At 66.7% G+C, this 12,543-nt stretch overlaps 1 protein-coding gene across 1 annotated transcript; it reads right to left on the bottom strand.

Annotated features, from left to right (window-relative positions):
- Nucleotides 1-1,249: 1,249 nt before the first annotated feature.
- On the bottom strand, nt 1,250-6,248 carry MESD (mesoderm development LRP chaperone). The gene is made up of 3 exons (XM_037509991.2): nt 6,057-6,248; nt 3,076-3,308; nt 1,250-2,280 (listed from the first exon to the last, which is right to left on the bottom strand). Exons 1-3 carry the CDS (start codon nt 6,246-6,248, stop codon nt 2,064-2,066), a joined length of 642 nt encoding a protein of 213 aa, XP_037365888.1. The 3' UTR covers nt 1,250-2,063.
- Nucleotides 6,249-12,543: the final 6,295 nt, after the last annotated feature.

Below are 12,543 nucleotides of genomic sequence, written 5' to 3' on the forward strand. Positions count from 1 at the left end.
CCCGCTCCCCAGACCCTTGAGGGCAGGGGCACCTGGTAAAGATGGGCAGGGCAGCTCGGGTGTGCGAGCACGGGAGAGCGTCTCTCACCGCCTCTCGGGCAGCGCCGCTCCCAGGTACTCCAAGCACCCATGGGAGCCCTGAGTCAGGAAGTCGAGAGGGGCAGAGACGTGGGAGGGACCCTGGTGTCAAAGAGCCACACACAGCTATGACGCGCTTTTGCACGGCAGGGTGCGGAGCCGAGCAGCGCTGACACAGCTGAAGGGACGTCCGTGGCCACGGCGGGGGCCACGGCGAGAGCCTGCGCGTGCTCTGCGGGCAGGGCCAGGCCACGGGTCTGTGGGAGGGGGTACGCTGCCTCGCCGGCCGGCAGGAACCAGCCCTGGCCTGCAGCGCCCTCCTTGGGCAGACAGCCCCCTCCTGCCTTCCACGCGGCCATGTCTGTCCAGAGCGTCCACCCTGAGTGCGGGCAGCAGAGCTCACAGCCAGGAAATGGAGATGGCGCCCCCAGCCGAGCCCAGGACCAGCGCAAAGGCAGGCGCGGGCGGGCGGGCGCTCCTGCCCGCTCTCTGCTGCCCCCTCGTGGCACAGCCTCCCTGGGGGCGGGCTCCGGGCTGTTTGGAGAAGGGCCCCTGCCGACTCTTGAGCTGGAGATTCTGAGCTGGTCGGGGAGGCCAGTCCACCTGCTGGGCGTGGCGGCAAGCCCTCCCCCGGCCACTCCCTCGCCCCTGCTGACCCCGCGTGACTGAGGCCTACCCGCTCTGCGCTCAGTGGGGCGCCTCTTGGCCAGCCCCCTGGGCCTCAAGGGCCCGTCCGGTGTTATCCAAGCCCACCAGCAGGTGAAGTGCAGACAGAACAGGCAGCCTGCACGGGCCGACCTCTGGCAAGCAGAGAGGGTGGGTGACTCCCTGCGGGCGCGGGCAACCGACGAGATGCCACCTAAGTGCTCAGCTTCACCTGTCCCAGCAACTCCTCTGCCAGGAACGCGCCCTTCAGGCTGAAGCGTGTCAGGTGCAAACTGGAGTCGCCCCACACACCCCTCCCAACCCCATCCAACTGTGTGGGCGATGAGAGCCCCCCTCCCAGGACCGGCCCCGACCAGGCCCCGCCGCGTCCCCGGAACGGGTCAGTGCAGGGACCAGGCACCCAAGTTAGGGGAGAGGATGGTGCCAGGCCACACGCACCCCCCCTTGGGCCCCCACCCCCACAGTGACAGCGCGCACTGGGGCAGCAGGCCTGCCCGCACCCTCTGGAATGATGCCGCCATCCACCCTGGTGACACGTGCGGTTTTTATTTTGTTAAAATCACAACTGAAGAGTTTTACAAATATCTGGGTTCTCAGAAGCAACACCTGTTCACAAAGTCCATGGCAGGATCCTAGTTGGCGCCACCTTGCCAGCGAAAACGAGATGGCGCGGGCAGGGCATCCAGGTGCAGGCACTTGGCGAGGGCAGGGCTCGGGCACCAGCAAGGCTGCTTGGCGCCACGCCGCAGGACGAGGCCCGCGACACCAGCTTTGTCCCTGAAGCGGACACCAAGGCCAGGCTCGAGCCACGCCCAGGCTGACAGATGCCCAGGGCCCTCAGGCAAGGGCTCCAGCGGAGACTCGGAGCAGAGGGCCCTCGGTGAGTGCCCTGCCTGTGGTGCCCACGCAGGGACAAGGACATCCTCGGGGCCTGGCTGACCAGGCATCGGGGACCCACACCCGGCCCGGCGACGACAGCACACCTGCAGCTGCTGAGCCGGACCAGTGATGGCCGAGGCCTGAAGACACCATCTGACTGGGCCCAGCCCTCCGGCCAACAGCGCACAAGACTGGGCAGCAGGGCAGAGGGACCAGGCACCGGGAGGCAGCGGCCACGGCCCCTGGGAGCCCACAGCCCGGCAGAGACGAGGGACGCAGCCCGTGCCCGCTGATGTCAGCACAAACGCCCAACGCAGGCGCCGTGTCCATCACTGACCTGTCGTCCCCCCCGTAATCCTGTCCACAGCCACCCTGGTGCTGGCCGCAGCAGCCTCGCCGCAGGTCCCTTCTGGAAGGAGCTGGCGCCGTCGGGGAGGGCCTCACAGGTCTTCCCTCCCCTTCCCGGCCCGACGGTCCTCCTTCTGGGCCTGCTGCTTCGCCCTGTTCTTCTCCTTGCCTGCGCCTCTGCCGGGGTACACCTGCCCCTCCAGCGTCACCTCTGCACACCGGTCCTGGCCAACCAGGAAGTCCTTGATCTCCCAGGCGTAGCTCCCGTCACGGAGCATGAAGATGGCCCTGTCCGCCCCCACGATGAACCTGGTGGGAGACCGGCAGTCAGCACTGAGTGGGGCCCTGGGCCACTGGCCCCGCACGGCAGTGTCTGAAATGCAGTCCCGGGTGAGCCCTGAGCGCCTGCTGCTTGGGCTGGAAGTGGGTGCAGAGAAGAGCCCCCAAACGCCACGATGCGCTGGAGCTGCTAGGAAGCAGGAAGTGGCCATGTGCGAACCCACCCAGCAGCCGAGGGGCCTGGAAACCACTGCCACAAAGGCCAGAGTGGACTTGGCTACTGGACATGCCCCGGAGCCGGGGGGCGCCAGCTGCCCAGCACGTGCACCCCACACTCAATGGGCTGAGGGGCAAGAGCCATAGGAGGAGTCTGGGCAGTCCCCAGGGTGGCCAGCAGGCACAGCTCTTTGGGTCCTGGGCAGCTGCACCCACACACCCCCACTTTGGCCTGTGATGACCCCGAGATCGGGGTAGCACTGACCAGCCAGCACCAAACGCGCCCCGCCCAGTGTCCGGTGAGCCGAGGATGGCCTCGCACGGTCCTGCTCCCAGCCCCCCCCCCATGACAGCTGGTGGCGGGGACGGCGCGAGACCTCACTCTGCAGAGCTGCTGTGGGGAGGGGCGGGCTGAGGCCCGGGCCGCAGGGCTCTGCAGGCAGCGGCCGGTCAGGCCGGGGTCCACTTACCCCTCAGCCTAAGGGCACAGCATCTCACGCGAATGAAGCCCGAGGTCAGACGAGACGTCTCCTGGACTGGCTGGCTCTGGCCAGCGGCGGCGCTGCCTGGCGGGGAGCACAGAGACAGAGGCCCCGGCCGCGCCCTCACCTCTGCACATCGTAGTTGGCGTTGAAGAGGCTGCCCTGCCACAGGCTGGTGATGTCCTCCGTCTCCTTCTCGGTGGGGCTCCCGGACACGGTGACAAACATCATGAGCGTCTTCCCCTTCTTCGTCATCCTCAGGATGCTCTCGGGCTTGCCGGGGTCGATCTGGGAGAAGTCGATGGGCGCCGAGGGCCGCTTGTGCTCCGGCAGGTCCCCCTCCTCTATGTCGTCGTCTTTCTGCCGGGACAGGAGAGCGGCGGGGCCGCGGTCAGGGCCACCCAGGACTCGGCAGGGCGTCTACAGAGACCTGCCGACGGCCACCTGGACTGGCCACGCCAGCGGCGCACGCGGTGATGAAGAACGAACCCGGATTCAGGCGGGAAAGCTCGACGCTGCGGCCAGCCGGGCAGGGCCGTGCACGCGGCTCCACCGAGGGCGAGGCCAGACCCGCACGGTCGCCGGGACAGAAGGAGCCGGCAGAGGGAGGGGTTCAGGGGTGCTCCACGTGGACAGGGACGCGGGGAGACTCACCCCTCGCCCTGACTCGTGGCCCTCCCTGCACGCTGAGAAGCGCGTCTCCTCAGTCAGCCTCAGAGAAAACGGGAACCACAAACACTCAAATTTGCCCTCAGGTCCAGAGCTGGCCGAGGAACTAGCAATTCAGAAACCAAGGGAGCCCCAGGCGCTCACTCTGGGAAGGGCCAGTGACAGGCGGGCAGAGCCGTGCACTGGCTGGCGAGAAGGCTGAGCCCTGCCTGGACCTAGGCCAACGCGGGTGGCCCGGAGCCTCTGGCCTCGCGCCGGACGGGTGAGAGCACAGACCCAGCGCAGCGGGCTCACGCCTTCTGGAGCGACTCGGAATCGCAGCAGAGAACGACAGAAAACCCAGACCCCGCGCTAACACGGCTGCTGTGTCCACACCTATGGGACAAGCGCCCGCAGGCACAGCAGCGAGACCCGGAGTAGGGACAGAGGTGGCCGCGGCGACTGTCCCCGGGGCAGGGGCCGGCACGGAGCACGCGTGCGGTGCCACAGGCAGAAGCGTCCCCAACAGACCAGGCCACGCAGGGGCGGCTGTGCAGGGCTGGGGGCTCAGTGAACACAGTGGTTCTGGGGACAATGCGCCCAAGGAGGTGGCGGCGACAGTCACACAGCCGGGCGAAGACACCAAGCCCCGGAAGGTGCACCTGCAGCGGGGCATCGGGCACAGCCTCTCAACGCAGCCCCGTCGCAGGCTGCCACCCCGTCACCTCCTGACCCTCCTGGCCGACGACGGAGGTCTGGGCCAGGGCAGCAGGCGTCACGTGCGTCGTCAGTCACTGCTGATTTCCCCCAAATGTTACTTCACTACTTTTTTGTAGTTTTTAAATAAATTTAATTTTTAATTGCGGTAACATCTGATTGCCCCAAAAATGTTCCTTACAAGAGATAAAAGAACTCTAGATGGAGCCTGCAGGGACCCTGCTTCTAGCAGGTCTGGGACCTGCCTCTCCACCCCTGTGAGCTGGGACCCCACCTCTAGGCCTGTCCCTCTCCTTGACAGGAAGCACCCCGGGGCTCCAGTGTGGACTGCACACAACACACCCGTCTCATATGCTTGTCAGGGGAGGAGGGGCAGGAGCCAGCACCACTGTCCAGGCTGCACCCTCACAAGATGGCCAAGCACTGCCTCCCGCAGTGAGTCAGGGTGACGATGTCTCCCTCCTGGGGCTGCGGGTCAGTGCCTGAGAGGCCAGCAGCGAATGCCCAGTCCACACTGGCTCCCATTGCTCTGCCCCCACCCCTCCTAACAGCCCCCAGCGGCCAGCCCACTGGTTTTCCGAAGCTTGACCCTGATTGAGAAGTTTCACACGGAGCTCAGCCTGTCCCACCAGTCTTACTCCAGAGCCTGACTGTGAGCTCTGCCCAGAATGCCCAGCTTCCCCAGAACCCACCCTTAGCTTGCGCTGCTACTAGAACTCTCCCTTGCCCTATCTCCCTGGCGTCCGTGGACAGTCCCATGACACTTCCGTATAGCACTTGAGGACTCTGTTGTGCATGACAGCTGTTTCCTGTCATCTACTGTTCTTGCGGCGGCCCCTTTGTAGTCTCTTTCATGGAGCTACAGTCTGAGTATCCCCAGAGTTGAGTTCCCTCAGGTGGTGCTCTCACTTAGAGATCAAGACTTCCTTTGAAGTCAAAGAAAGGTGGGAGATGCAAGGGGAGACAGCGAGGGAGGGAGGAACCAGGGCAGAGTGCCCCCTCAAAGGGGCCCACACACCACCCCCAAATCTACCACTGTTCCCAGTAGCTGCAAATGAACATGAAACCAGTCTCCTCCTAATGAAATGCACCTGATGGTCCTTTAACCTCAGGCCTGAAATCTTTTACCCAACACATGCAAAACCACAAAAGGCTAAGACGTGAGGGTTTCCTGGAGGCGTCCAGTGAAGTCTCCTCGTTTGCAGGTAAGGAAGCTGAGGCCTGGAGAGGACAGACTTGCCCAAGGCCACACCACAAGGGGTCCAAGTTTCAAGGTGCCCCCCCTTGCAGCTGCTTCCGGGCATCAGGATCGCACGGGCCCCACCAGAGGCAGCGGCCTGTCCTGGTCAGTGAATTCGACTGACCAGCTCATTACACACCCCGCAGATGCACACGCCAGGGACCCCAGGTAGCCAGGAAACTTATTCCCACGAAAACAAGTCCTGGCTGCAGTGGGTGAGACGCGAGATCCCACACACAGGCCACGAGCCTCTGCCCCGAAGCAGGCGTCAGGGAGACGCGCCCAAAGGGGGAGTCAGGCCCCAGGGGCTGAGGCGGCAGAAGCCCCAAAGCCGAGACGACCCGCCGGAACGCGCCCCCATCCCTGGACCGCGCACCCCTCCCCCGGGCCTCCGGGAGCAGGAAGGGCCGCCCGAGCAGGACGCGGCGGGAGGCCGGTCAGTGGGGCCGAGGGCGGTGAGGCCGGCAGGGAGGGTCAGGGGGCCCGGGGGGCGCGCCGCGGACCTCCCACTGCTCCAGCAGGCGCGCCATGTCCGCGTCGTTGTAGTCGCGGATGTCCTTCTTCTTCCGAGGCTGTGGGGTCGCCTCGCCCGGCGTCCCGGCCGGGCCCTCGGCCGCGCAGCCCGCAGGCGGCAGCAACAGCTCGGAGGCGCAGAGCAGCAGCACCGCCGCGCGCGCCCACCCGGACGCCGCCATCTTCGCACCGCACCGCGCCGCGACCCGCCGCCCCCGGACGTGACGCTAGGCGCGCGCCCTGCGTACGCCGCCGACGGAGCCCCGCCGCGCCCCCCTCCGAGACGTGCACCGCGTGTCCCGCCCCTCAGGCCCCGCCCCCGCTGCGCCGGCCCGCCTCCGAGACGTGCGCTGCGCGCCCCGCCCCCGACCCGCAGGCTCCGCCCCTGCCCGCTGGGCCCCGCCCCCGCCGTGACCTGCGTAGGACCCCGCTCTGGCCCCGCCCTCATCCCCGCCCCTCGGCCCTGGTCAGCCTACCAGGCCCCGCCCCGTCGCCACTCCGCCCGCCTCCACAAGAAGCCCCGCCCCAGCCCCGCCCCTCCGGGCGGGGCCGCTGCGGCTCCTGGGGCGCTGCCCGCCGCGGGGAGCCGGGAGCCGGGAGCCGGGAGCTCGGCCTCTCGGGCGGGAAGCCGCGTAGGCCTTCTCCGGCCTCTCCCGGCCGGGGCGCCGCCTCTCGGGGCGGAAGCGCCGTCTTCCTTGTCGGAGCCCGCACCCCGCCCGCCCTGCCCGGCGCGCTGGGGGCTCGCCCGGGCTCCGGGGCTCGCGGGCCGGGGCGCCCGCCGGCCGGCGCGATCGTGTCTCCTCGGGTGCGCCGAGCCCGCCCGCCGCCGCGCCGGAGGACACAGCCCGGGACTCTCGCGCGGGGGCCCCGGCCCCGAAGCCCGACCCTCGCGCCCCTGGGGGGCTGTGCGCGGCGGGGGTCCCTGCGGTGCCCCCCGCGGCGCGGCCCTGGGGCGTCCTCCTCCAGCCGGGTGGCCGAGCCAGGGGCGCGCGCAGGCGGGCCGGCCCGCGGGAGGGTCTCGGAGGCCCGCGGACACCCCTCCCGGGGCGCGGCCTTGCTCGCCGGGGTCGGGGTCGGGGCGCGCCCGCCAGCCTCCTGCGGCGGAGGAGCCCCCCGAGCGAGCAGCAAAACTCAAGTTTTAAAAAGGCCTCACACGGGATAAGGGAATTTGCCGTGATCTCTCCGGCGGCAGGCGGAGGTTGTGCCTCTAGGTCGTGTAGGCGGGTGGAGGTAGGTGGAGGCGGGTGGAGGCCGGTGGAGTCAGGTGGAGGGCAGGTGTAGAGAAGTGGAGGTGGGTGTAGGTAGGTGTAGGTGGGTGCAGGTAGATATAGGCAGGTTTAGGGCGGGTGTAGGCGGGTATAGGATGGGTGTAGGTGGGTGCAGGCAGGTGGAGGGCAGGTGTGGACAGGTGTAGGGCTGTGTGGGCAGGTGGAGGGCTCCTCAGCCTCTGGCCCCCGCCTCTTCATCTCCCCTGCATCAGGCCAGCTGCTGTGTGCCCAGGTCCCCCATGCCAGCTACCAGAGCTCCAGCCACCCCCCAAGACGTTCATCCAGAGGTCACGGGGAAAGGCAGGTGCAGCGAGAGCACCTTGCGGCAGACAAGCTCCCTCTAACCGTCACCCCTGGCGCATGGGCTTGCAGCTCCTGGGCTGGAACCTCGCCTTCCAGGGAGACCGGGAACTGCCACTCCAAATAAAATTGAGATTTTGGGATCATGGGAAAAGAGGATTTGGGTGGTAAGGGTGACCTGGTGACCACCCTGTGTCTCCAAGCTGCTCCCATGGCCTTGCCAGGGAGGTCCTCGGGGGCGGGCAGGACCTCACCCTGGGGGTTCTGGGGGACAGCGGGCGGCTGCCAGGCAGGCGTTTCTGCTGCACCTACATGGCTAGTCTGGTGACATTTTCTACTGAGAAGGAGATACCGCTTGAGAAAAAAAGGGTTCTTTCCTGCAATCATAAGGGACTGCCACCAGCCTTCTCCCAGGCGCACTGCGCCACCATGGCTGGGGCCCTGCCCAGGGTCAGTGTGCAGTCACGTTCCCTGGGCGGGGCCTGCCTGATCAGCCAGCGGCCAGCTGCCAGCTGCCCACAGCAGGTGCAGGGCCATGGGAGTCCTGATGCGCACTGGTCAGTGAAACAGAAAAATCATCTTGTGTGTTTTTTTTAAAGGTTTATTTATTTATGCATACAAGAGCTGGGCACAGGCCAGAGGTGTGGATGATAAGAGGATTCACCAGAGACAGAGTGGGGAGCAGAACAGGTGGACTGACTGAAATTCGCTGCTGAGGGGAGCAGCGGAGAGACAGGAGAGGTCTACTCGCCATGTGGGTCATCTCCCTGGGTGGGGATTGAACTCGTGCTACAGTGGCTGCGGACAGCTTCATAGTGTTGACGCTCAACCCCTCGCACCACCAGGGAGGCCCCTCATCTTATGTTTTGCAGAAATTGTGGGGACTGCGTGAGAAGCTCAGAGGGAGGCGGCACTGGGCCCAGGGTCGGGTGTCCCTGGAGAGGACGCCCCTGACTCCCTCCGCTGCAAAGCCCAGCCGCCCAGGAGAGACCTGCCAGGCGACTGAGGCAGGGGGCCCCGGCAGAGGAGACAGCCAGATTGCTGAGTGCACTGCATGGCCAGGTGGCGAGGGCCCTTTGCTAGATAAAAGGAAACCCTGGCATGGAGATGACATCATCGGGGGAGGCCACTGAGCTGGCCAGCAGCAGCCTCGGGGCGGGGAGGAGCAGCTTGCCATCCCCACAAATCAAGGCACCTGGGCAGTGAAGTGGGGGTCTCGGGGGCCCCGCAAAGCAGAAGCTGGGGCAGGAACACGCGGCTGGAAGGTGCAAGTCTGCCCAGGCTGCGGGTGGCGGGGCAGGAGGGAGAGAGGTTGTGCACTCAGGCCTCTGACGGCTCTGGACTGCAGACTGGCCGCCCTCTCGCGCGCACGCACAGCCACACACACCATGTGAGCACTGTGGGTGGTGAGCGTGCCGGTTCCACCCCACGGCACAGGAGGCAGCCACAGGGCCAGGAGCTGGGTCTCCACCTGGGAGCAGCATCAGCTGTGCCGGTGTGCAAACATCGGTCCTTGAAAGACCAAATCACTGGGGCCAGGGCGGAAGGAGGCCTGGGGTGGGGGAGCCATGGCCTGGCCATGACCGTTCACCGTTCTTTACTCTGCGGCTTTCGCCACTGGGCAAGAAGGGTGCCAGCAGCGCCGCAGAACTGCAGCCAGGCGACGGCCGGCTGTGGGTGGGGGGGAGGTCAGGGCCCTGCTCGCCATCACCGGGGACTCGGGAGCAGGGCTCAGCGTTCAACGTGCCGTTTAGAGCGCGCGGGTTCCAGGCACCGCGAGCGAAAGCTGAGACGCTGTGGCGACGCAGGAAAGCCCCACGGGGCGACGCAAGGGAGCTTATGACGAGTGAGAAGAAAACAGCAGCCGAGAGCAGGACGGGAAGGGACCTGAAAATCTCTTCATTTACACCAAAAAAAGAGAAAGAATGGCCGAGCTCTGTGCAGAGGCCACGCAGAGCCCCCCTGGGTGGCCGGGAAACACCCTGAGCCAAGTCAGACCCGCCTTCCCGCCTGGCAGCGGTGAGGACATGACTAAAGGCGGGGTCCCGGCGAGGTGTGGGGACGGCCTTGCGCTGGCCTCTGCGGGTGCAGTTTCCTGCAGGAAAACTAAGTGGCTTGAACCCAAGCCCTAAAAATGTGCACGATCCCGATTAGCAGCTCCACGCCCAAGAACTGACACGAAAAGGCTGAAGAAATAGCGGTGACCGATGGGGCCCGGGCTCTCCCGGACGCCCCACCCCGGGGCTCCACACCACCAGGGCCACCCTTGTGTCCACCACCAGCAGCTGCAGCGCCTGCAGCCACAGCTGGAGCTCGGGCACCACGGGCCAAGGGCCGCACGGGTCAGGAGAGCCGGGAAGGGCCGGTGCCCAGGGCCTGGAGGGCGTCCCATGGGGCAAGCTGAGCCAGACACAGAGGACAGGCCCGGCCGCTGCTCAGGGCAGTCAGGGACCGGTGCGGGGTGGTGGCAGGCTGGTGGGGCAGCTTCCGTCAGGGGCACTCCAGAGGGCAGGTGTGGCTGTGTCTGTGCCACTGCCGTGCAGGTGGAAGGGGCTCGGCTGTGCGCCTTGTGATGAACGTGTCATGATTCAAAATAATCACAGCTCACGGGGCTCGCGGGAGGTGCAAGGGCGACAGACCTGCAGGACGGGAGGACAGCGAGGGAGGCAGCCTCCCACCCCTGTGCCCAGCCTGGCCAGGCCCGCTCTCGGCTGGTCCCCCAGGGGTCTCCCATGCACACCTGCTCTCTGCTCTCTGTGGCGGGGCGGCCCCCCTGGCCTGCCTCCCACATTTCCAGCTTTCTCCCTAATTTCCATTTCAATGAACAAGATTTGCACAGGGCCTGAGCTTCACATTCTATTGTAGTTTTTTTTTTTTTTAAAGATTTAGTTACTTATGCATACAAGCACTGGGGTACAGGCCAGAGGAGCAGGGGTGAGAGGATTCACAGAGACAGAGTGGGGAACAGAACAGGCGGATCTACTGAAATACACTGCTGAGGGGAGCAGCAGTGAGTCAGGAGAGGTCTGCTGCGCCCTGTGGGCAGCTCCCTGGCCGGGGATTGAACTCACTTTGCAGAGGCTGTGGACAGCTTCACAGGTTGCATCTTAACCCCTTGCGCCTCCAGGGAGGCCCCTATTTTAGTTTTATAAGCAGTAATAGGCAGCATTTGCAGGAGGAAGCCCTTGCCCCAGGGCCTCCAGGGCCCACAGGGCAGCTGCCAGGGCCCGGAGGGGCGCCCGCCTGGTGGGTCTGAGGGCAGCACGGGGTCAGGCCGGGCCCCCCTAGTTGATGGGGGCGGCTCCCGGAAGCTGCAGCCCCAGATTCAGGTTGGATGGGGAGGAGCATCAGTGGGCGGGGGCAGGAGTGGCAGCCTGAGGTCACATACACCCGCCGTGTCCACCTCCCATTCCACCGCCATGCGGGCGCATGGCCTTTGCTGTCCTTTTCACCCTGAGCAGCCCCTGTGCCCATTTGTGGGGTTCTCTCGCCCACTCTGGACCCCCTTTTCAGAAGGCCCGGCCCTCCTCAGGCCTGTGTGCCCAGCACAGGGCCTGGGGCAGGCTGGCGCCAGTGTGCGTGGAGCGAGTGGACGTAAAGGCGGCAGCTGGACAGCCCCCTCTGAGAAGGAAGCCATGGGCAGTCCACCTCTAACACAGCTCAGTGCTGGGGCGCGGGGCTCGCGCAGGAGGAGAGGTGGCCGGTGGCTTCGGCAGCCCCTGACCCCACGGCAGTCTCATGGATGAGCGGGGCTTGGGGGAGGGCCTGCGCCTTCTCCTTTCCATTTATGGAGCTAAGCAGGACGTGGGAGCTATTCCTGGAGCGCCCTGGGAAGAGCAGGTTCAGCCAGCCTCCCCTCGCGCAGGAAAGTAGATCAGCCCAGCGCGAGGCTCAGTCAGGGGCGTCCTTCCCTGGGGCTGGCGGGCAGGCGGTGGGACCTTCAGATCCCAGGGGACAGCGAGGGCGCTGGTCCCAGCAGGGTGGCTGCCTCGGGGCTGCCCAGGGCTCTGGGTCCCAGGGCGGGCTGCAGGCCGTCCTCAGGTGGCCCCGGGGGCCTCTGGGAAGGGGCAGAGGCCAGGTTTCCTGGGCCAACCGCCTACGGCAAGCACCTCCAGGACCTCTTTCGGGACACAGAGGTGGGCTTGGCTGGGAGGAAACCACTTCCTGAGGCTCCTGTGGGTCAGACAGGACGGGCCGCTGGGCTGGGGCACTGCGGGTCCTCTGCAGTTCACCTCCAAGGGCTGTTCCCCCCCATTCTGTAGTCCAGGGCCCAGAACTGTGTGCAGAGCAAGAGTGGGGTCCCAACAGCGACTCTGGGAGCCGCTCGGCCAGGTCAGTGGGCAGGATCCTCTCTGGATGAGAGGACACTTGGGGAGAGGTTGCCAAGGTGGCGCCCGCAGGGAGTGGCTGGACCCCAGGAGGGGGCTGAGGCCGCAGCTCCAGCTCCTCAGGACAACCACGGGGGCCGCCGGCATCTGCCTCCAGCTCTGGCTTTCGGGCCCCGTTTCCATCGGCCAGCGCCGAGCCCCAGCCCCGGCGTGGGCGAGGACCAGACACACAAAGGGGCCGGCAGCGCCCAAGGCCTGGAGCGCAGCGAACCGCTAGGGCGTGCCCCCGGAGTCCCCTCCCTCCAGGCCAGAAAACGGGTCACTCTCCAGGCGCGCCCCAGGTCGGGGAGACGCCCCGCCCCCCGCCCGCGGCCCGGCTAAAGCTGACGTCAGCCAGCCCCGAGGAGCCCGGCCCTCCCCGGGCGCGCAGAGCCCCGGCCCCGGCCCCGCGCCCCCGCGCCCCCCGCGCCCCGAGGGGCAGCGCGCCCGGCGCGGCCACCGCTTCCCGGGGGAGGAGCCGGCGGCGCGAGCATCCGGGAGGGCGCGGGCGGGAGGAAGCGGGTTCGAGCGCGAGGCGGTGA

Source organism: Talpa occidentalis, unplaced genomic scaffold, assembly GCF_014898055.3.
Source record: "Talpa occidentalis isolate TD23 unplaced genomic scaffold, MPIMG_talOcc4v2.1 talOcc4.14, whole genome shotgun sequence".
Taxonomy (NCBI): Eukaryota; Metazoa; Chordata; class Mammalia; order Eulipotyphla; family Talpidae; genus Talpa; species Talpa occidentalis.

Excerpts from the sequence above, each read along its gene's own strand:
- MESD (XM_037509991.2), bottom strand. The coding sequence starts at position 6,248 with ATGGCGGCGTCCGGGTGGGCGCGCGCGGCGGTGCTGCTGCTCTGCGCC. Across the intron at positions 3,309-6,056 it reads GCCTGCTGGAGCAGTGGGAG|AAAGACGACGACATAGAGGA; the intron begins GTCCGCGGCGCG and ends CTGTCCCGGCAG. Across the intron at positions 2,281-3,075 it reads GCCAACTACGATGTGCAGAG|GTTCATCGTGGGGGCGGACA; the intron begins GTGAGGGCGCGG and ends GTCTCCCACCAG.